At 39.9% G+C, this 22,506-nt stretch overlaps 1 protein-coding gene across 14 annotated transcripts in view; it reads left to right on the top strand.

Annotated features, from left to right (window-relative positions):
- Nucleotides 1–22,506, top strand: part of METTL4 (methyltransferase like 4) — a 46,263-nt gene that overhangs the window by 9,917 nt on the left and 13,840 nt on the right. For 3 of the 14 annotated variants that reach the window (XR_005103438.1, XM_037382082.1, XM_037382083.1), the window contains exons 7-8: nucleotides 461–549; nucleotides 21,289–21,363. Coding sequence is in view for 10 of the 14 variants with exons in the window: in XM_037382082.1 (XP_037237979.1) it covers nucleotides 461–549; nucleotides 21,289–21,363 (164 nt within the window). In the remaining 4 variants the exon portion in view is untranslated. The other 11 variants (XM_037382080.1, XM_037382079.1, XM_037382078.1 and 8 more) reach the window with 9 other exon arrangements.

Raw genomic sequence — 22,506 nt, 5'->3', positions numbered from 1 at the left:
CTTAGTAGCTTTGGGATAAGGGAGTGCTTTAATGAGATTAAAGATGGAAACCTTTGCGTGTTTTTTATATCTGTCTGTGTTGAGGAACTGGCTCAGAGAAAAGTGTGGACAGGGCTTCCTTAGCTGACAGGTTCTCTTGGACCATGAGTCCTTGGTGTAGGCTGATGCCATTTTGGGGATGCTGGTGCTTTTATACCCAACAAAGCATTCAGGACTATATGTATTGAGTTTGTTCTCAATGGCTTTGTATGGCTGTTGTTAACTGTGTTTTTTCTAAAGCCTCAGTGGTTTCATAAACTGTCCTTTTATATATTATGGCCAAGCAACATTTAACTTCCCTTAGGCAAACTGTAAACATTGTGTGTTAGCTCCCATCTGAAGTAGCCCTGTGAGAGCTGCAGCATTGCATTTGCTGGTATTCATTCTCATACTTCTCTCCTTGTTTTGATTTGTACAACAGGAAACCTGAAGATGTACTTCCAATTCCAGAGCATAAGTTAATTGTCAGCATACCCAGCAGCCTGCATTCACATAAACCCCCTCTTACTGGTATGTTTTGTTGTGTAATGTTTCTGTAGGTCCTTGGACTTGGATGTCTGAAATGATGTACCAAAAATGGGATACCTTTATATATAAAAATGCCTTAATTTCACATATGCTAAGCAGTTTGGCTCAACAGGACTTGTGGTTCCTCAACGTTTTTAAAAACGTTGTCAGGCACCTAAGTTGTGGTCTATAAAAATAAATATGAAAAGTAGAACTTCAAGCATTATTCTGTGAGTATTTTGGGTAGACATGTAAAAAAAAAGTTGCATTTTTAAACTTTGCTTTTTAAATGCTGCAAGAACAGTTTACAGATACTTAGGTATAGTTATGCCAAATGACCTAAAGTACCTCTTAATTATGACATCCTGAAATAGATGTGTTTATTTCTGCATGAGTTGCTTATGCACCTGCAGCACAGTTGTGCCTTTACACCAAAAAACTTGCTTATTGTTAAAATTTTCAAAATAACTAACAGATAAGGCAGCTTCTTTCTGAGAAGATACTTAATTTACTGAAATTAATACAGTAATGCCAGCCAGTCAGTGTGGGCATGAATTCAACTTTTCAGAGTTTAGTCCAAAGGATTTGAAGATTTCTGTGTGATACGTTACCTTTTGCATGTTGTTCTGGAGCACCCTGACTAATTTCATCAGTAGAAAGTTGTACTGCTTTCATTGTTATAGCACCTGAATACCTTACAGTGCTATGGGAAGAAACATATTTTACCGCTTATTCATTCTCTGCCAAGGGGAAAACTCATGATGAATCTGCAAATATTCCAGGTGCACATGGTGCTATGTAGTCGCATCAGAAAAGGCTTGTAGAAGAAATACATGTTGCTGTTGGAGAGGAGAGGCATCACAGGGTGCTTCAGTGACAGGCTTTCTTTCCTCTTTCTGTTCTCAAGGAACAGAACAACTTCAGTTAGGAAGCTGATCTGGACAGTTACACAAATTCTGGAGCATCCCTGAATGCATTTTGGGCTTGTATATGTATGTATGTTAATTTAATAAATACCTGTTCAAATAGTAGAAGACACACACTTTGGTTAGCTAAAAAAAAGGGGCAATTTTAGAAGGACCCTTTTGCAGTTCTGAAGCCACATCTTTAAGAATTAGGGTAACAGCAGAGGGAAATACGTGTTGATTTTAAGTTAGGATAGTGATTTGTGAGGCAGCCACCTAGGGCCTCTTCAGAAAACCAATATTTAGCAGTGCACTCAAACACAAACAGGAAACTTGTGAGGTATCCAAGGGTGCAAACGCGCAGTTTGTATGTATTACACAGAATTCTCATGCCAGAATGGCCCTCCAGAACAATTCTTTTATAGGGCAGAATCTAGAAACCATATTAGGGATTCCTTTATAAATGATGATCCTGAATGGGTTTTGAAAGAAGTTGTTTGTGCTAGTTCTTGTGTCTCTTTAGTCTTTTGAATGCTGGGATTTGATACTATTGTGCAGCATTTATGTTTCTACTCAAAAATTGAATTTGCTGTCAAGCAATATCAGTGCTTTACAGCATTTTTATAAAAATCCACGTGTATCCTACAGTTTTGGCAGCTCCATTCAGAACATGGTTATGGAATGGAAAGGTAGACCGTAATACAAAAGCTGATTGCTGATGCTTTGACTTCAGTGTTGTAAAAGGGTATTGCTTTCACAACCGGACAGTATTCTCAGGTGGCCAGTAGAGAGCAGCTGAGCCATGCCTTGGAGTAATTCAGAAGAAATTTGAACAGAAGCAGAGATTTGGCAGTGGGGGTGAAGGACACTTGATGAGTCACACGCATTCTTTATGCTTTGTTTAAGTAGTTACAAAGCCAAAAATATTAGTATTTACTGATGCTCTCTGGCACTTTATTTCTTATTACTACTATAAAAGTTGTGCGCTGGTACATATATAACCACTTAATGACTGATTATAACAGTTTATCTCTCTGGGGGAAGAGAAAAATGTAAATTAAAGTAAGCCATTGTAAAGAGACATTTGGGTTCCTATGGTGCATTTAACCATGAAATTGTGACTGTAGGGGCTTTTGGTGATGCATGTGCTGTGTTCAGTGCTTAGAGCTTTCATATGTCATTGTAAATGTACTTAAGCTTCTTTATGTAAATGTGTTAAAATGAAATTTTATTACTCCTAGTTTTGATTCAAATAACAGCAGGTTTTCTTCCTAATTCAATTCAGTGTTGCTCCTAGAAGACATGGAAGGTATTCTGTTACACAGATGAAGTAATGTAGAACTTCAAACACCTTTTTTACTTTTCCTGTTTTATAGATTCTTCTTGTTATAGCTATTTCTCCTTCAGTTTTTAACTATGTATGTTTATTGTTAGAAAATAATATTGTCTTATAGGAGTATGCCTAAAAACATTGACATTAATTCTTGGCTATGTTCTACCCGCTTTGCGTATCTCCTGCAGAAGAGTGGAGTGGGGGATCTTGGGAACTTCTTCCTCCTGTAGCAACACAGGCTTGTTAGGCCATGTTATAAAAGTGTTCTTGGAAGTAAAAAAAGGCCTTTTGTTTCCTTGTGCACCTTGTGAGCCCTTACTGTCAAACTAATTGATGGTACATCAACATCTAGGTTTAACTAGAATCTTGGGGAAGATGCAGAGATGTAAAGCCAACTTTGTGCTGAATTTCAGATGTTTTTCTGGTCCTACTCTGTTCAGGGATGAGACAAACTGGGCAATAAGGACCTTTACATTGCAAACTCTTTGAAAGGTTACCATGAAATAAGTTCCGACATGTGCTTTGTGCTTTGCATGGCTCACAAATCAGGCAGTGAAAAGCTGACAGTCATTTTCACTTTCATGTATCCAATTTGCCCTCCAGGACTCACCATTTAGGTAATGGAAGTTCAAAAGATATGGAGAAACTGTTACTTGTTTAAAAAATGATACCTCCTTTTGCTTATTTAAACATTTTTAGCAGCATGCATCTTCAATAGATGTTTGGGATTAAGAGTAGGCAGGCATGGCATGACTGCTGGATTGTGCTTCAGAAGGAAGTGAGTTTTCTGGAAGGCTAGTGCCAAATGTACCAGCCAGCTTTGTGCTAGCCTCATGTGTCCTAAGGCATCAGATGTTCAAGTATAGGTGCCTGAGTTGGTGTCATAGTGTTTGACACCTGCAAATGATAAAGAACAACCTATTTATTTTCTGTTTAAACTTTATTGTCAGTGGTATCTGTAAGTGGATAGTCATAATTGTCTGGTGGTTTTTTGTTTAAATCTATTCCTATAGTAGAAAAACTTAAATATTTAATCTTTCTACTGATGTAGATCCTGTAACCTGTTTTCAGAGAAAAGATCCCAGAGTTTGCTTAAGGACTGCAAATCAGATCCATATGTGCTGAGATAGCCTTCTGGTGACATGAAATCCTAACAAAGAAGCTATAATTTCTAACTTGAACATTGACTTTCTGATTTTAAGGAAACCAGTGTAATGAGATTTCATGCCAACAAAACACAGCCACATTATTGCCCTCTTGATATGGTAATTTCCATTGCAGTGCAAGTTACTGCCTGATGTGATTATGTAAATACCTGTAACCTAGCAAGAAAAATTATGTTATGATGTGATCTTGAATTAGATGTAACCTGTCTCTGTGTTTTAAAAAAAACCCTCTGACTTTAAAATAAAGATCCTCTGTCTGGCAGCAGGAGAGAGGGAGATTCCCGAGACCTCCTTTTTAAGTTCTTCAACCAAATTGATTGAAAGATTGGCACAAGCTTCCTGCTTCTGATGAACTGATGTGGTTTTTGGCTATCTCTTTTTTGCTTTCTGGTGATGCAGTCTTTTGAGGTTGGTTGAATCTCCTATGTGTGCTTTTAAAATCGGTTCTTTTAGGCATGGAAGTTTTTCGTGCTTAGTAAAACCACTTTTGATTGGACTTAGTGCTGTAATGATAATTTTAATCGATACTTTTTAAGAAAAAATGTCAACATTAGCAATGTGCTTTTAATGAAATTTTGTCACCTAAATAATGGCTTCCTTTATTTGGAAGCCTATGTAAAGCATAAAATGGTTCATTCTTGTTTTCACGTAGAAGTTGGGGGAAGGTCATATGAAGTCTGACTCTGCAGTAAGCTCTGCATGCTCTTTTGCCCATTAGGGTCAAAAAGATACCCTACAGGTGGCAGGGTCTGCTCCCAGAGAGCTTATTGAAAGCTTTGGAGCTTTGCTTTGCACAGTCTCTCTTCTGTGGAAAAAGTGCAGCCTCCTACAACATGGGTTTTCTTAGATGATCAGCAAATAGATTTTTGGAAGACCTTTGTTAGTCATAGAATCATAGAATGGTTTGGCTTGGAAGGGACCTTCAAATATCATCTAGTGCAACCCCCCTGCAATGAGCAGAGACTTCTTCAACTTGGTCAGGTTGCTCAGAGCCCCGTCCAGGCTGACCTTGAACATTATCAGAGGTGAGGCATCTACCACCTCCCTGGGCAACCTCTTCAGTGCCTCACCACCCTCATTGTAAAGAATTTCTTCCTTATATGTAGTCTAAATCTACCCTCTTGTAGTTTAAAATGGTTACCTCTTGCCCTGTTGTAACATGTTAGTAAGAAGTCTGTTCCAGTCTTTCTTACAAGCCCCCTTTAGGTACTGAAAGGCCACAGTAAGGTCTCCCCAGAGCTGCCTTTTCTCCAGGTTGAACAACCCCAACCCCCTCAGCCTGTCCTCATAGAAGAGGTTTTCCAGCACTCTGATCATTGGCAGCAAATTGTGCACCTTACTTAAATAGCGCATGGAAAAAGAACAATAAATTTTGCCACATTTTTTTAATATGGTGGCTTTGCAAAATTGTATAAAAGCAGTTACTCATAAGTGATGTCTAAATAGATAAACTGACGCCAAACAGCAGTGTTCAATGCAGCAAGTTTTCTGTTGATGTACGTTTTCCTCTAAACCTCCCAGAGTCTTCTCTGCAAATGTTAGATTTGTTTAAACGTTTTAGCTTGCCTCTAAAAGAAGCAGGTTTTTAGAATAAAATTCCTGCTGGTAGCAGTATTTTTTAGATTAAAAGCTGCCTTGGTGGTAACCCATCTGAGACATTAATTTGACATTTGTTAAAGAGTGGGGGAAGGAGAATAGATGTATATGCCGTGCCAAAATACAAGAAAGTCTGGAAACACCTATTACAAAATATTTATGAAAAAGTTTTGAATGGATTGAAGCTTCGGACGAGGTGGCCATGTAGGTAGGAAATGCATCTGGGGTTGTTTAACACTACTAGAAAGTGAAGTGGATGATCATCTTTCTGCAACAGGAGCAATCCATGACAGGATGATCTGGGGTCTCACACAGGGGATCTGTGACTGGCAAATTTGATGTAAAAAGTCAGAACTTGGATTGCATCAAGAAATGCTTTTACCCCTTTAAGATGAAGAGGAAAAGAGTATGGTCTTAATTAAGGAAAGGTTTTTATTTATTTTTAGGAATGTTGCCTCTGTGTTATAGGAGCAAAGTGACTCTTTAGGAGGTATTTGGTTGATATTAGTGAAATATTCAGACCTCATTGATGTGGAGGCTGAAATAAATCCTCATTCCCTTTTTCTAAATGAAAACCAATAAATCAAGGCTATTGAAAGCCTCAACAGTATTGTTCAGAATCTCAAGGGCATTTATTTTAAATGACTTTCTCACTATAAATAGTCCAGCTGTTTGATGAAACCCCTGAAATTAATTTGCTGTCTTTCCCTTTTTTAATGAAACATTTTGTTTTTTCATCCACTAGCAGCACTGGGGAGGCTTTATTTGTTTACTGGTGTTGCTTGTACCTTTGTTGCTGACTTTTTTTTTTTTTTTTTTTTCTCCCCCCCCCCCCCTCTCGGCACCCCCCCCCCCCCCCCCCCCGCCCTTACCACAGCAGTTCTAGCAGAGTTCGTCAAGCCAGATGTGGAATGCTTGGAGCTGTTTGCTCGGAACCTACAGCCTGGCTGGACCAGCTGGGGAAACGAGGTTTTGAAGTTCCAGCACACTGATTATTTCACTCTTCTGCAGAATGAAAACTAAGTTGAGTCTTGTGGAATTTCAGAATTAAACTACACCTTCCCAGGAGGCTCACAAACTTGTCTTTATTACTGATGGTGCACTCAGAAGGTAACGGAAGTAAAACCAATTGCACATCAGTTAAAATTCTTGAAGTGACAGGATATCTGTTTAATGGTATCTCCATTTGTACAGGCTGATCCTTTGTTTTGATGATCTTGAGATACATAGATAGTGATGTTAGAGTGTAAGTCCACCCCCGTTTGGTTTGTTTTTTTCAAACCACAAGAAAAGAAAGCTGTTTTAAAGTATTCTCACTGCAGCTATCAGATCTGAGCATCATAAGTGGTACAGTGTTGCTCTTGTATTATTTTAAAAGAATGATAATGTATTTGTAAAGAGTGGCAATGGAAGTAAACAGTTCTGAATTACTCATTTCCTTAAGGAAGATTGGGTTTTGCAAAACCTTGGATTTTGAGCTAAAATAACAGTGAAGGCAGTGTATCCTACCTGTTTGTATCTGTCTACGTCAGGAAATAAAAAGCAGTGCTTGTGTTAATTGACAAATGCATTGTTCATTGACCACATTCTATGTAAAATTATACTTTTAAAATACTTGGTAATTCCATCTTTCTCTATATGGTATTCTTTGAATACTTTGTAAATATCTGTCTCACCATCTTATGAATTCTATATATGAAGTTGTTATATTTGACTGAAATTTTATCAGATAAGTATTGTAGAAATTCCCTTAAGTTCCTGGAACATGAAAAAGTTGTGTTGGTGAGCTGTATTTTTCAGGTAGCATTAAAATTCTCTGGGGTTTTGTTTGTTTTTAAGAATGATACAGTTTGTGTGTCCTTTGCTGTCTTTAGATTTGCTTTGAAAAATAAAAACCAGGAGGCTTAATGAAGCCTCTGCCACTTATTTGAGGCAGTAGAGGCAGAGCTGCTGGACAAGCTGATTTGCCTGATGGCAAGCTCCTGAGCTCTTGCTGTTCATAATGGAGAACAAAATACATAACTTCCTTACATTCATTTCCCTTTTGTAGTCTGTTCTGAGCTGTGAAGGTTTTTAAATGAAACTTTAAATGTTAGCAGTTTATTTTTTTAAATAATTTTGTAATAAAAAATAAAAACTTGCCAGTGTCCTATTTGCAGACCTAGTTTCTATATGACTGTTTAATTTCATGTTTTGCTTATCGGAGCAGTGGAGTTAACAGAAGGGGGAAGATGGTTTTTGCTTACCCCTCTTGCCCCCAACATACACTTAAAATAAGTAAATAATGTAACAGTGAAAGCAGTTACCAGGCAAAACACTTCTTGCTGTGTGATTTCATTTAGCCTACATTTTAAACTCTGTATGTAATCAACCTTACCTACAACTATAAGGGGATAAGAAGTTTCTTTATTTGCTTTCAGTTTTACAAGACATTCCCTACCTGGAGCTTCTCGGTTCCCAGGCAGAATACCATTGCCCTTCCAGGATGGTCTCATCCAGCGCCAAATCAGTGTATGAGACTTAAATATGGAATAAATCATAACTGGTGCACCTATCTTGTTTTCCTTTGTACTCTGTAAAACAGCAAGAACTGATGATATAGTCTGTTCCACATCCAGTACTATGAGTGGCTCTAGGTTATCTTTTAATTGCAAATAAAGGAAGGTGTTGAACACAGAGATCAGGAAACCACCTTTCTCCTCCCTTGAGCTGGGCAGCAGAACCCTTCTAAGGGAATGACCCTTGAGCTGTTTAAGAATTGATGACTTAATCTGTCTTTTCTGTGGAGTCTCTTTGCAAGGTGTGGCCTTCTAGCCCTGCCTGTCTTCTGAGCTACTGCGCTCAGAAGCTGAGCAGCTAATTCCAGCACCTGGGAATCCAGCCTCCTGACTATGGTTTGTATGTGGAGGGCATGTGCAGGCAGGCTGTAAACTTCTCAGATTGGAAATCAAAAGTTGGAGATTGGAGTCTAAATAATACCTGATCCTGTCATAAACAGTTACAAAACATTGCCTTGGATAGCGGTTTGCTCTCCTACTTTTCCAGTACTCTGGCTATGAAGAAAACCTTGAGAGTATGACATAAGTGATGTTCTTTATCTGCAGCCACCCTGGAACTATTGGGTTTTCTTAGGAGGAGGTTTAGTATCTCAGTTTGTGGCTAACTCAGAAATCTCATAGTATTAGCAGTTGGTAAGAGTCATCTTTTAAACATAATTATTGGCCCGTTATGCTTAATTCATAATTTGAATAGCCTTTTACACATTTCTCGCTGTCCGAAATCCCAGCTGTCCCCAACCAGCCATCAGATCTTTCAGTGTGAGTCAGATGATTCCTCTGAGGCAGAATCTGAAGCATACTGAAAAATCAGTGACGAGTGAAGCCAGCTGATATAAAAGGACAATTTAAGATCCACTTCCTTTTTATAAAAGAAAGTATCTATATCAATTGTTCTGTATTAGTTTTGTGGTGGAATGATGCCCTCTGTTGTGTCAAGCCTCAGATAAAGAAAATTGTTCTGCTCTGAAGAGTTTATGGACTTGCTAAGAAAGGGAAGAACAAAGGAGAAGGTAAGGATGGAGGAACAGTAATGAGATGTTGAGGTGAATAGAGTAAGCAGCAGTCTAGGATACGTGCATCTTCAGTGTTCATAAGAAAGGTAGGTTGTTTCCCCCCCATTTTTCAAGAGATTTTCTGCTTTTCTATTTTGTTATGTTAAAATTCACGTATTCTAAGGAAGAATAGGTGAAATATATATTTTATTAACAACATTGACAAAAGTTTTTTTCAGTTTTAAATTATTTTTGTGGGAGTTTGGTGAAGTAAGAACTGTGTGCGAAAAATTTTTGAGAATACTTTATTTGGTACATCTGCTGTTATTTTAGCAGGACAGTGATAAAAATTATTTGTCTAGGTGTTTTCCGTTACTTAAGCATTTCAAACTTATGTCTCATTGCAAAAAAAATCAGTTCATAAAGCAGTAAGAAGTAATTTTAAGCTGCTCCTATATGTAGAGTACATCAAGTGTCATAATCATACTTACTTTTATGAAGCTTCAGGTTTGACTATGATTTTGAAATGTCAAATTAGCATATGACCTTTAGTTGTATTTTTAAACTTCTATAAAGTAAAAAGAATTATACCAGTAAGATATGTTTTTGGAATAGTGATAGCTAGGCGTGAACTCCTGTGGAAACAGAAAAGTTTCTTTTGCAAGATTAAACATTATTTAAAAAGTGAAGTGAGCATCTCTTGCCTCTTTATAGGATTCATTTCAGGTAGGTGTCAGCAGCAGCAAAGATTTGACTTTGAAAATCCATTTCCAAACTACATAAACAACTGTAAAATTACAGGAGAAAAACGCTATTATGCCTTGAGAATTATGGTCATTAGCCTCAATGTACCATTTAAGACTTACCTATGGCTTATTTTGAGTTGTACATAATAGTAAAGGAATGGAAAATGGCTAATAGCCAAGGGACGAGGTGATGAGGTTTGTTCAAGTTGCTGAAAGAACTCTTGTGGTGTCCCAGCTGGGAGGTGTTTTCATAAAATGAGAATAGTTTGGGTTGGAAGGGACCTTAAAAGGTCGTTCAGTGCAACCCTCCCTGCAATGAGCAGGGCCATCTTCAACTTGATCAGGTTGCTCAGAGCCCCATCCAGCCTGACCTTGAATGTTCCCAGATATGGGGCATCTACCACCTCCCTGGGTAATGTCTTCCAGTGTTTCACCACCCTTTGTTGCATTAACAAAGCTTGAGCCTGCAGTTATTAAACACTTAAACCCCACCATGCTGGGAGGGGTGAGTGGAGATTTTGGTTGTCAGAAGCAACTTGGCATGGACCAGTCTAGAGACTTTTGGGAGGGGATGCTCCTGCAAGACGGTGTTCCTAAACTGGGTCTTACAGGATGTTCCCAAGGGGAGAAGTGAGCCTCATACAGAACAGTACGATGGAAATGATCTCACCCAGAAAGCTGTTTCTGTGGTTCAGCCACAAGTGCGCTTTGCTGCTGGAGAAGGCATCTTGGGTACTCCAAACTAAATGGTGATCACCTGAGAAGAGCACAGGTACAATCTTGTTTGTGGCCCGCTGTCAGATGTGGGAGGGCATGGCTACAGATGCCAAGAGTATGGCCTGGTTTGAGAGAAAGCGTTTTTAAGGCTGTGATCGGGCAGCGCTGGAGGGGTGACTGCTCTGCCAGTATTTTGTAGAGAGAATTGCGTGTGTGTGTGCATATTTGTGTGTGCATGCAAAGCTGGTCTGTTGGAGTAGTGTGAGTCAGGGGTATACTGTCCTTTGAATAACAAGCAGAGTTATGCATTGCTAGAAATCTAATACCTTTGCATTTTTACTTGTCGGTGCCCTATGTTACTATTTTGTGGGGGAACAATATTTTTTGTTTGTTTAGAGATGCCCTGATAACACACATGGTTAAAAGCTTGCCTGGGGACTACATGACGGTTATATTTTTGCTTGATGTTTTCCTGAAGGCCTAACATTGACACTGATAAGTGAACAGCAGAGCAGCTGTCAAGGTGGGTTCCCATGGCCCTGGCCATGTCTTGACAGTGCCAGAAGCACACAGACGGTTGGGCAGGTGGGTGGTTTCACTTGTCCTATGGCAGCTGCAGTTCACCTTAGCATCACTAAAATGCCATCAAAGCAGCTCTGACTTGGCTGGGTCACCTTGCTGGGCCTAGCTATAAGGATTTTCATTGCTGGCATAAAGGAGGTGAGGCTATGACCTCATCAGGTTTTTCTTTGGGTGGATTGTAAATTTTATGGAAAAAAAAAATTGTTTTAGCTTGCAAACATTTTTTATTAAACTTGTTGAACTCCACTGGTGTGCTGCAGAGCCTGGGCTTTTAGCTTTGAATGTGAGCCTGCCACATGGGCTGTCCTGGGATTAAGGAGTTATGGCCCTGCTCCATGGGGCTGAGACCCAAAATGCTCACAGTTTCCAGGCATCCTCTTGGAAGCGCTCTGGCTGCCAAACCGCAAGTGGTCCCCCTCAGAGGTCCTCCCTTCCGGCTTTTTAGGTTTTCAGCTCCCTCTCGGTTCTATGAGAAGAAGGGCTGGGAGACACAGTTGACACTGTGGTCTTGGCACTGGAATCCCTGTGGTTTTTTTCTTAAGAAATGTTGCGTTTTTAATCTTTTCCTTGTGATGAGAAAATCTGAAATTTATATTACTTATTTCAGCATATTTACATATTTCAGTTAGTAGTTTGCCATTTACTTATGACAAAATAAGTTTGACTTTCCATAAGCTCTGGTTATTGCTGTGTAGTTCTGCTTCCTTTCTCCTTTGCTGTCTTCTGTTTCTCAACTGATTTGCTTCGAACAAACATCCATTTACACATCAGTAACTTTATTTTGTTACATCAGTCTCATTAGTGTTATTGGAATCGCCTTAGATTTCATGTAACTGTTGGGAAGGCTTGGCCATAAAATTGTGTGGTTTAGGAAAACCCAATTTGAATTGATCTGTTACCTGTTCACTCTAAGAACTGTATGTAACTGAGTGTAGCATGGGGTTGGAAACAAGTAGGTGGAGGTGAGAGAAGAAAGAGGGGCTGCTTAGTAAACACAAGCAACAGCATCATTGATTATGCAGCAAGAGCCATCTTGAGACATCTGAAGTACCACGTGGTCACACTCTTGGAGTTTAGGATTTGAAATTGTAGCAATAGTGAAATTAGCGGCTGTCACAGGGACATAAAGGTGTGCAAACCACGTGAGAGAGATCTGTGATTTCTCTGTTAATCATTGTGTCGCCTAATTCGTAGGTATGAAGATAGAAATGAATCAGCAGTAGGTGAGATAAACAGAACAACAGTACCATAGCAGGATTGTTTTCAACAATTGGAATTTTATTTACCAGTTTTCTGGTGCTACCTGTTTGATAACAAAAGAACAAAATGAGGCCTTATTTGGTGACACTAATGGAAATGATAGCCCTGCCTCTGAATACAGATGACTTTTTTCAGCCCAGCTAGGGAGATCATATTCATGATTAACATACTATTAATAAAATGCTATGAAGGCAAATATTTGAGTAAGATTTTTCCCTGACATTCAATACACAGTGCTATGTCTTCTTTTTTCCCCTGTCAGTAAGTAAATTGTCTTAAAATAAAACAGTGTATTGCTTATCACTAGTTGGAATATTGGGCATCCTTATCCAGTTTTCCTTTTCTTTTGTAAAAACCAAAAATTTTCTGCTGAGGGAAAGGGAGGTCAGTCATTCTCGGTTTATCTGTAACATTGCCTCTATTTGCCTCAGATTAAACCTTGTGAAGCTGACAGTCCCATAAGCATCTGGAACTGGTAGGATATTCCTCACCTTGGCCTGTCTTAGACCTCCTCTTTTTTCCATTCTCTTTCCTTCCTTAAACAGCATTTCTGTTAATGTGTGAGAAAATGAGGGACTGTAGAGAGGAAATATTGCAGTGGAATAATGGGAAGAGAACTGTGCACTTCCATAGTCTAGTCCACAGCTAGCGCCACTGCAATACTCACGACTCTCTAAGCCACCGTTGTGGACTAGCTCATACATACGTTTGAGACTTTACAATCTGTAATGATCCATCTCTTAGCCTTTTTGGAGATGGTGTCATTTTTCAATACAGAAGCGTGAGTGTAGTTCCACTGGCCAGCATCTTTAGCACAGTGGACATTGCATGGTGCTGGTTACAGGTCAATTGCAGAAAGTACAAAAATGTGCATTTAATTTCTGACCTTGTTTTGTCTATTATGTTTTCCTTTTTAAAAAACTATTTTGCTTAAAGGAGGACCCAGGTAAACAATTGTGTTATTCGTACAAATTGCAAGATGAGGGTCAAAATGTGAAAAATGTCATTGTTTTCTCATCTGCCTAAAGGACTGTAGCGGTTTAACCCCAGCTGACAGCTGAGCACCACACAGCCGCTTGCTCACTACCCCCCCGCAGTGGGCTGGGGAGACAAGCAGAAACACCATGGATACTTCAAGATGTACCTGCTCTGGTGTGGACATACCCATGGCCACAGATGCTTCGGAGTCTCCTGCTCCCACGTGGACTCAACCGCAGGTCACAGTCCCTTCAACTCGAGCTCACACTGGAGTTCCAGCCTGTCCAGTACAGAAGCCCAGAAACAGCAGCGATGCCCTGGCCACCTGCCAGCCCCAGCGCATCGCCATGGCTGCTATCGAAATGTTCCCAGACACAGCACAAGATGAGAACCAGTACTGCCGTATGGCAAGCAGTGAAAGCAAAAAGCAGCCACTAGCAACCACTAGACTAATAGACACTAAGGCAAACAAGCCCCATGGCAAGCACAGAAGCCTGCCGATTAATAGCTAAACAGCAATAACAGCTATAAATCTGAACTAGCACATTCCAAACAAACCTATCATTATCTTGAACCCTTTGAGCCCCATGTTGGGTGCCAAAAAGGACCGTTGTGGTTTAACCCCAGCTGGCAGCTGAGCCCCACACAGCTGCTCACTCATCTTCCCCCTGTGGAATGGGGGAGAGAATGCAAAGAGTAAAAGTGAGAAAACTCATGGGTTGAGGTACAGACAGTTTAATAAGTAAAGCAAAAGCCACACACACAAGCAAAGCAAAACAAGGAATTTGTTCACCACTTCCCATTGGTGTTCAGCCATCTCCAGGAGAGCAGGGCTCCATCACATGTAACTGTTACTTGGGAAGACAACATCACTCTGAACACCTCCCTTCTTCTTCCCCCAGCTCTATACACTGAGCATGACGTCATATGGCATGGAATATCCCTTTGGTCAGTTGGGTTTGGCTGTCCCAACTCTGTCCCCTCCCAACTCCTTATGCCCCTGCCCCAGGCTGCTCGCTGGTGGGGTGGGGTGAGAGGCAGAGAAGACCTTAGTTCCGTGTAAGCACTGCTCAGCAGTAAGTAAAACATCTCTCTGATACCAACACTGTTTCCAGCACAAATGCAAACCATAGCCCCATACTAGCCACCATGAAAACAATTAGCTCTACCCCAGCCAAGCCCAGCACAATGAGGCAGAAATTATTATATACGTCAGTAACTGAAATAATTGCTAACAATTAATAGGCTAAAAATACCAAGCAATGTGGATCATGATTTTACAGGATCATTAACTGAAGTTTGTAGCTAAATTTTACTGTTTTGTTTAATAGTACTTGTGGCAGTTATACACTATTAATTCAGGAGACAGCTTATTGAAAATATTTTTATGACACTGTTACTGCACTCAAACTTTTCAATGTGTGGTTTTAACTATGTGACCTTTGTATCTTTCATTACTCTGTGCACTCCAAAACTTAGGCTGAGTTCAGAAAATATGTGTCTTTTCCTAAGGTTCATGGTTCACCTGTCAGTTCACATAACTTCAAAGAGACAGTTCTGACATAGATATACTTTTTCCCACATTAAAGTGACCCAGTCAAAACTCTCATCTAAAATTTTATAAGGCCTGCAGCCTAGCTCATTAAAAAACAACAAACCCCCCCCCCCCCAAAAAAAAACCCCAACACAACAAGAGGGTTTAGATTGCAAAGAACTATTTCTGATCAACTAATGGGCAGGAAAAGTTATAAGGATTTCTAAATTTCTAATAAGGTCAAGGAAGTGCAGAACATAAGAGCAATTTGAATAATGTTATAATTTTCACCGTGTGATGCAACTCACACATATAATTCTTTGGTCCTGTGATCTTCAAGGTTAATTGTGATAACCCTCAACTAAAAAATGCAACAGGAATCAACAATGTTAACATTCCTCCTAACATTACAGGAGGAGACTTCCTGGTTTTCTAGTGCTGAAAAGCCTCTTTTACAGAGACTGGGAACTGTCTTGCACGACAATTTCACAATTTCATTTTGTTGATACAATCATAGCTTTGTATAGCCATTTACATAATGACATTATAGGTCTGTAAAAGAAACAGGACTGCATTATTCCATAACAAAGTTACTGAGGTTTTGGTATTATAATAATACTAAGACTTTGTTTTTACATAGGATTTTAATGAGAATGCTTTTTAAAGGAAATGATTTAACCATTATCACATTGCTTTTTTTGAGGTCTTAAGGCGACCTCAAAAGCCTAGGCTTTTTGCAGGCTGTCTGCTGGCAATAGCTGGCAATTTCACTCCAAATCACTAGGGGGAATGAACTATTATTTTAAATTAGTGGCTTGTCTATTCTTGTCCTCTGCATACAGGTGTGAGAAGGTGAAGCACAATAAAATTGCATATGTCTTTGTCACACGTGTTTCTTTACAGGAGGATTTGATTATTGTACTAAGCTGTGTGTGCAAAAGAAGAAGATATCCCACAGATTTGGAGAGGAATGATGGGCAGTCAGTAGTGACCAGACAGTGGGATTGGTCCTCTCTGTGGGGTATGCACTTCCTTGTAGTTGATCTCTCCATAGTGGCGAGTACTCTGCTTGGAAAGGTTGCGTCAATAACAGGGGATTCACTTAAAATGAAGGTGTTGCCTCTGAGTTGTTAAGTCATAAGTCTTTACCGGAAATCTAAATTAGCACTCTGAGTTTTCCAGATCTGAATGTTATGCAAAACCTCTTTGTTGACAGTCGTAGCAAAACCAAGTAAAAATAAATCCAGATGCGCCGGTAGAGTTAAGACTCCCTTTGCAGCCCAGAGATGTGAGACTATATCTGTTGTCTTCATCATTTTTTACTGTCTAGCCATTTATGAAATGCTTACCCAGTGAAGATGTAATAGTTTTAATTTAAAATCTTGGTACTAGATATTTAGTCTGAGACCAGCTGTGACACTTAAGTATTTCCTGCTTTGATGAACCAGATGATGAAATAATCTAATTAGTCTCCTCATGAGAAGCAGTCAGAAGTATGATAGCTTTCCTATTTAAGAATCAATAAAATGGCAAGATGGTAAAATCTGTCAGGGCATCTGTAACATGAATGTTTTATTATGAAAAGATGGAAGCTTCATACAGATCTGATTACAGAACATGGCTTATCTTCCTTTGCAATAGCCAGAGATTAGCAAACAGTCCTTATCCTTTTACATACTCCATGTATTTGTGTGTGTGAGAGAGAAGGGAGTATTTTACAGATACAAGTCCTTAGTTTTCTTTCTCCCAGTGGGTACTGCAGATGATTACTTCATTTTTGCAAGACCTGTATTCTTCCTCATCTTTCTGTATAGCAGTTATTGGAGGTACATGTGTTGATCCTCAGCTCGTATGCACTTGGGAAGTTACACTGAAGTTGGTGAAATTGTGCTAGTTTACACCAGCAAAGCCATAGCCCTTTACCTGACCGTTCCCGGTGTCCACTTTCCCCATTGCTGATGAACCCTTCTGTGAATTTCTCAGCTTATTCAGACTGTAGAAAACAACAGACAGCTCCCTATAAGGCAGGCGTAGTGTTTTCTAAACCATCTGTGACTATTTTTTGACTCATCTTTTTCCACATGACCCCAGCCTTTTCACTCCCTGCAGCAGAAGTAGCTCCTTCCATGTCTCTTGCAGGGGCATCAAACCAAGCCATAATTACAGGCTGCATGTGTTTAGACTTAATCCTTTGCCTGGAAGGAACTGAGCTGCTGCTAGCAGTTACGGGTACTTGCAGTTCCCTGTCCTGTGAACGTTGCAGCCTCGTGTTATAATCTCCATTCGTATCCCACCTGCTGTAGAAATGAACTACAGCTGCTCTTGCTATCTATCATTTTTAACATCTTTTATGTCTTTTATTGACCTTTAGAAACATCACAAACTACAGCCTTAGAAACACTGAGCTAAGTATCTAGCAATTCTCACTTCTAGGTCACACGGTGTGTTGGAGCTATGCTTTCTCTTTTATGGTAACACTTTCACCTGCAGACATTTCCCTTTTATCTGCTTGTCCTAGTATAGCTTGTTCATGTGGAAATATAAATCTGTTTAATCTGTTTAGATAGAAAAAAGACCAAATATTTCAGGAGTCTTTCTAAAAGCAGCCAAAGCATTTATCTACTTCAGTTACAAGTATTCCAGCTATACCCAACTGAGCTCTATGTCTGGGGAGAGCTTAGTATCATACAGAGTTCTCCAACTGGATGGGGATCTTTACTGTATCATTTGTGAGTAGTAAGTCTCTTCTTTGACATTTACAGATGGTGTTGCCATTTCTTACCTTCTAACTTTTCCAGGCAGTGAGTCTTCCAGGAGGGCCTGAGCTGTCTCAGGCTGAGGCTCACTCGCCTCCTAAGGGAAATTGTTTTGCAGTTTCAAATACCTCAGCTATTCATAAAAAGGCAATGCGACTTTGCTAGCCTGAAGAGTACATCTGTCTCAGTGACTCACCACAGAGATGCTGAAAACAAATCCACTTGCCAGTCCTGATAGCGGTGCTTGGTTAGTTGGTGATTTCATCCAGTTGGAAGGACAAAGGTAAGCCTTCTCAGGAAGGGCTTTGGGCAGATGGGTCAGGCAGAGGCACCCAGCCAGGACAGCAGCTCAAGGGGAGAGAGAGCTGAGGGGTGCATCATCTGGTTCATTAGAGGAGGAAGCACTTACCTGTTACGGGTGGTGTCAGACTGAATCTCTAGCACCTAGGAGAAGAAAGAGAACTGTTGGGTATAACCAACAGGGACTCTAGGAAGAGGTGACTGGTAGCATGTAATGGGGAAGCTTTGTGAGGACCTCCAAGAGAAAAGTAAGAAGTCTACGTAAAGTCTGAATTCCAAAATAAAGGGTCAGTATAAAGGTTAGGATTCCTAGTGAAAACTTGCAATGCGCTACTAGCCTTTAAAATATTTAATGAACTTTTCACTTATTTCTTGAAAATTTTACCTGTGACGAAGATTCTGTTTAGCTTGTGTGGCCTGAGCTTGTTTCTGAGTTAGTTTCTCCTCCCGGTTTATGTTGGCAGTACGCTCAGCTGTGCATGATGCAAAATGCTTAGCCGTGTATAATGGAAAAGATTGGAAAGGCAACTCAGGCCTTCAGCTGTGTTTTTTAAAGAATCACTTTTCACATGCTCATTACTGAGTAAGAAGCTCAGTTTCATATATGCTAAGTCACTTAGCATGGTTTACTAAGTCACAAAGATGGTTTACTTACTCCGTCTTTGGCAGCAGGATAGTAGGTGAAAAATGAAAATGGAGGGTCTGGAATAAGATGAGAAAAAGCAGAATCAATGGTTTCAGAACATTGTAATGAGGGATAATGTGTAAAATAATGTAATGTAAAGGGTCAGCATTCTATTAGACAATGTTGTGGTACGTTGTGGTGTTCACAGCAATTGATCTCATGTCATGCTAGACCTAGATCTGCTTGACATTTATTTATGCTTTCACATGATTTTGAATGTCACAAAACAGTCACCTGACTCTTGAAAATCCAGCTGAGACAAGAGTATTTTATTTCTTTAGCTCTGAATAATAGAAATGCTTAGCAGGTACAGTTGGTACTTCCTCAGCCAACTAATAGAATAGCATAAGACTTACTTTGAGAACTTTATTTTGTTCAACAGGTAATATAGCCATCAGTCACTCATTGCCAGTCTAAGTGTGTATTTGCAGTGTGCATGGGTTTTTAAATGTGCTCTCTGTCTGGGATAGGTTTTGTTTTGCCAGACAACCAAAATGGATGCATAGTCTATTATTGCTCAGTTCAAATCTGACTATTGCTTACAACGACAACAAAAAGATCACAGCAGAGAAAATGGTCCACAGTTGTGTAAAAGAAGATGTGCTAGTTACTGAATGAACTGAAAGCAGAGCTAGATGTCACTGCCAGTTCTTTTCCTGTGTGCTAGAGGTGAATATCCCGTGGTCTCCGGTCTTACCTAGCATGTTCTTCTACAAACCCTCTGTTGCGGAAAAGCTGGTTGTCAACTGAAGAAAAGCAGCAAATACTGAAAACCACTGATGGTGGCACTAGAGGCCTATCCCTGTATTCTCCTCTCCAGAAAGCTAATAAAGAACATCAAAAATAGATGTTATCAGGCCATCAAGAATTAACAACATGCAGCAGATGGTAACACCTACCCTTTGCTATATACCTAATTTTAGCCCAGACTATTTACCAGCAAGCTGTGGCAAAGGTTAAGGAATCCAGCTCTGAGGAGTGGGAAGCGAGTAGAAGACAGGAGGGAGCGGAGAGGTTCTCTGTCACTTCTGGCCCTCTTTTAGGTTACCATTTTAATCAGTGGCTTTGCACACTATTATTACTCTCAGTGAAATGAATGAAGGTGGTTCCTTCAAACCCAAACTATCAACTGATAGTTTACAGCCCACAAAATCTATGACACACCCAAGAAACTGGAGCTATATGTTATGGCTGAAATTGAATGATCTTCCTGAAGGTCTTGTCAAGGGAAATGCAATTACATTACGCAGTGTACGTGTATGTGCATGTGCTTATGGATGTACATATGTATTTTCACTCATCGTGTTGTGTCCTTACCTGGCATTTTCCCTCTGCTTTATTCATTTTTCTTTCCTGACACTATCAACGCTGTGATTTAGGACAGTAAATGTGCATTGATGCATGTTGGATGCGCCACCTTTGTGATGGATCATCTAGACTGAGAGCATGTTTTCACTGCCGGCTTAACTCAGGTTCCCACCCACATTTTAGTACAAATCTGTCTGTCAGCAGTGCACTTAAACTTTTCACCTGGGCTTATCTGAACTCTGAAAAGATGTCTGCTGGCCCAGCAAAGGGCACAGGCTAAAGGCAAGGTGCTGCTGAAAGGCAGTCTCTGAATGTCCAACTCATCAGTGCAGCTCTGCTGTGCCCAGTCCGGCACAGGGAATGAAAGATGTCGAGAATTCTCCCCCTAGGATGAAGGATGCCACTGGTGGGGTCAGCAGGGCCCGCAGCAGATAGGTTTGATACCCAGGTGGTCTGGTTTCTCAACTAGAGGAGAAGCTGGTGCCACTGCTGGAGGTGTCCACCCTGGAGGCTGCAGCCCCCTGGCAAGTGACAATTGGCATTTAACAGCCTCACCTGTGTGCTCTGCACCACCGAGGCCAAACTGTACCGACTTTGCTACAGACTTAGCTCATGGGTGTGCATGCTCACATCCTGCAGTGCAAGACCATCGTCGTTATGCTATCCAAGGGACTGACTGGATGCTCTGTCCTAACCTGCACCCTTTTATGGACCTTTTCTTGCTCAGTCCCTGCTAGGTGTCTTGGCCATAGGCTTAAATTTGCCCTGAGTCTGTACTGGGAAGTTGCAGGGAGGTCTACAGATTAGAAGAGCTGAAAACTTCTGAAGGAACATGTAAGCAATGGCAGGGTTTTCCCCCAAACATCAGAAGAAAAAAACCTTCCTTTGCTCCTCCTTTGAGAGGCTTATGTATAGATTTAATTTCTTTTTTTGTTTAATTGCCATATCACAAGCTGTGTTTCCTAATGGGAAGTTCGGTGCACAAGATGTTTTTCTCTGCTTTGGATGCTTTGTGTGAATAGCACTTCAGTGAGAAACTGCTCTGAGTTGCACAAGTGAAAAAAAAATGTCTCAAATCCCTGGTTCTGATATACTGACTAACTACTGTGAATTGTCTGTATTTTGTGCCTGGTTTGAAGTGCCTGAAAGTTATTGGGTTTTATATTTATTATTTAACAGACTTCTCCTGGGAAGACAGTTCTGGCCTCTCTAGTTGGTTCAGCCATGCTTTTGAAGACTAAAAAGCTTACAAACCTGTTCATTTTGAAAGTTACATTAATGGAAAAAGGACTTGATTTTTTTAAGGTTCTGTTTTCACATTTACAGTTGGAGAGATCATTCATAAGGAATTGTTTGAAGAGTTTTGCCTTTACATTTATAGACCTGCTGGAAATTTCACAGGTACCTGCATTAAATTTCTGTGAGTACTTCAGCACGAATATTTTTTGAGAGATGCAGATAGCCTTTTGTGAGTAGTCAAAATGTGAAATGCTGGTTGTATTAGTTAGGTAAAGCACAATTTGTTATCCCTGAGTGAATCTGATAGCACTGGTGATTACAAAGTACGCAGGAAGCCCCAGTGATGCCAGTAATTCTTGCGTGAGTAAATGCTAACCCATAAGAGCATTTAAGAAGGAAAATTATTAAAGTAACATAACTGTGTATCCCTGGACTCCCAGGGCTTCAATGTCTCTTCAACTTGTATTTGCATAACATCAAGTAAAATCAGTTGCTGGCAAATGCTGCTGTTACAACCAAGCTTTTTGTTGTTTTTTTTTTTTCTTGTTACTTAGTTAATGCAAAAAGTTGAGAAAACAAAGAAGAAAAAAAACCTTTAATGTTTCTTATTCCCATGCCCCTTTAATTAAGATCTCAAGAAGTTAATAACTTGTAATAAATTCTACCAAAAACACCCAGAGAACATCTGGCATTTGACTTCATAGCAAACCTGGAAAACAAAAAGACACATTTTTGTCATTATCCAGCTGACTGCACCATCCTTGGGCAATAAGCAAGAAGCCAGAGTCTGATCTGCTTCCTCTGCTGCCTTAAACTGCAACAGGCCTTAAAAAGAGACTTTCTAGTACTAATAGTGTTGAAATTAAACTTTCAGAGGATTCATTCAAGTTGAAAGTTCGATTATGTTGACACACAAAAGACAAATGTCCTTTCTCTAAAGGACTTTATTCTGCGGCATGCTCAGGAGCTAGCAACAGCCTTGAGTTAATTGAATGCAGTATACGAGAGAAGTATAACATAGAATCCAGATGCAATACAATATATTCAAGTATTTGTCCATATGTAACCAGTTAATTGATTGTGTTGCTAGGAAGCACGATTCAAGGTTATTTTATTATCTTTAGCACAAAGCTGTACAATCACAACATCATACAGGTTGCAAAATACATTTAAGGGCAAGGTAGGCTTAGCTACAATGTTGAAAATGACAATGAATATTTTTGCTTGTTTCTATCTTACTGTACCCTTCATAGCTCAGGGACAGCATCTGGTGCTCAGTGAAATCCTCATTCTATTTAGTTTTTC

This window comes from Falco rusticolus, chromosome 3 (genome assembly GCF_015220075.1).
Source record: "Falco rusticolus isolate bFalRus1 chromosome 3, bFalRus1.pri, whole genome shotgun sequence".
Lineage (NCBI taxonomy): Eukaryota > Metazoa > Chordata > Aves > Falconiformes > Falconidae > Falco > Falco rusticolus.
The sequence above is the reverse complement of the archived record's forward strand: the minus strand, read 5'-3'. Positions and strand labels throughout refer to the sequence as shown.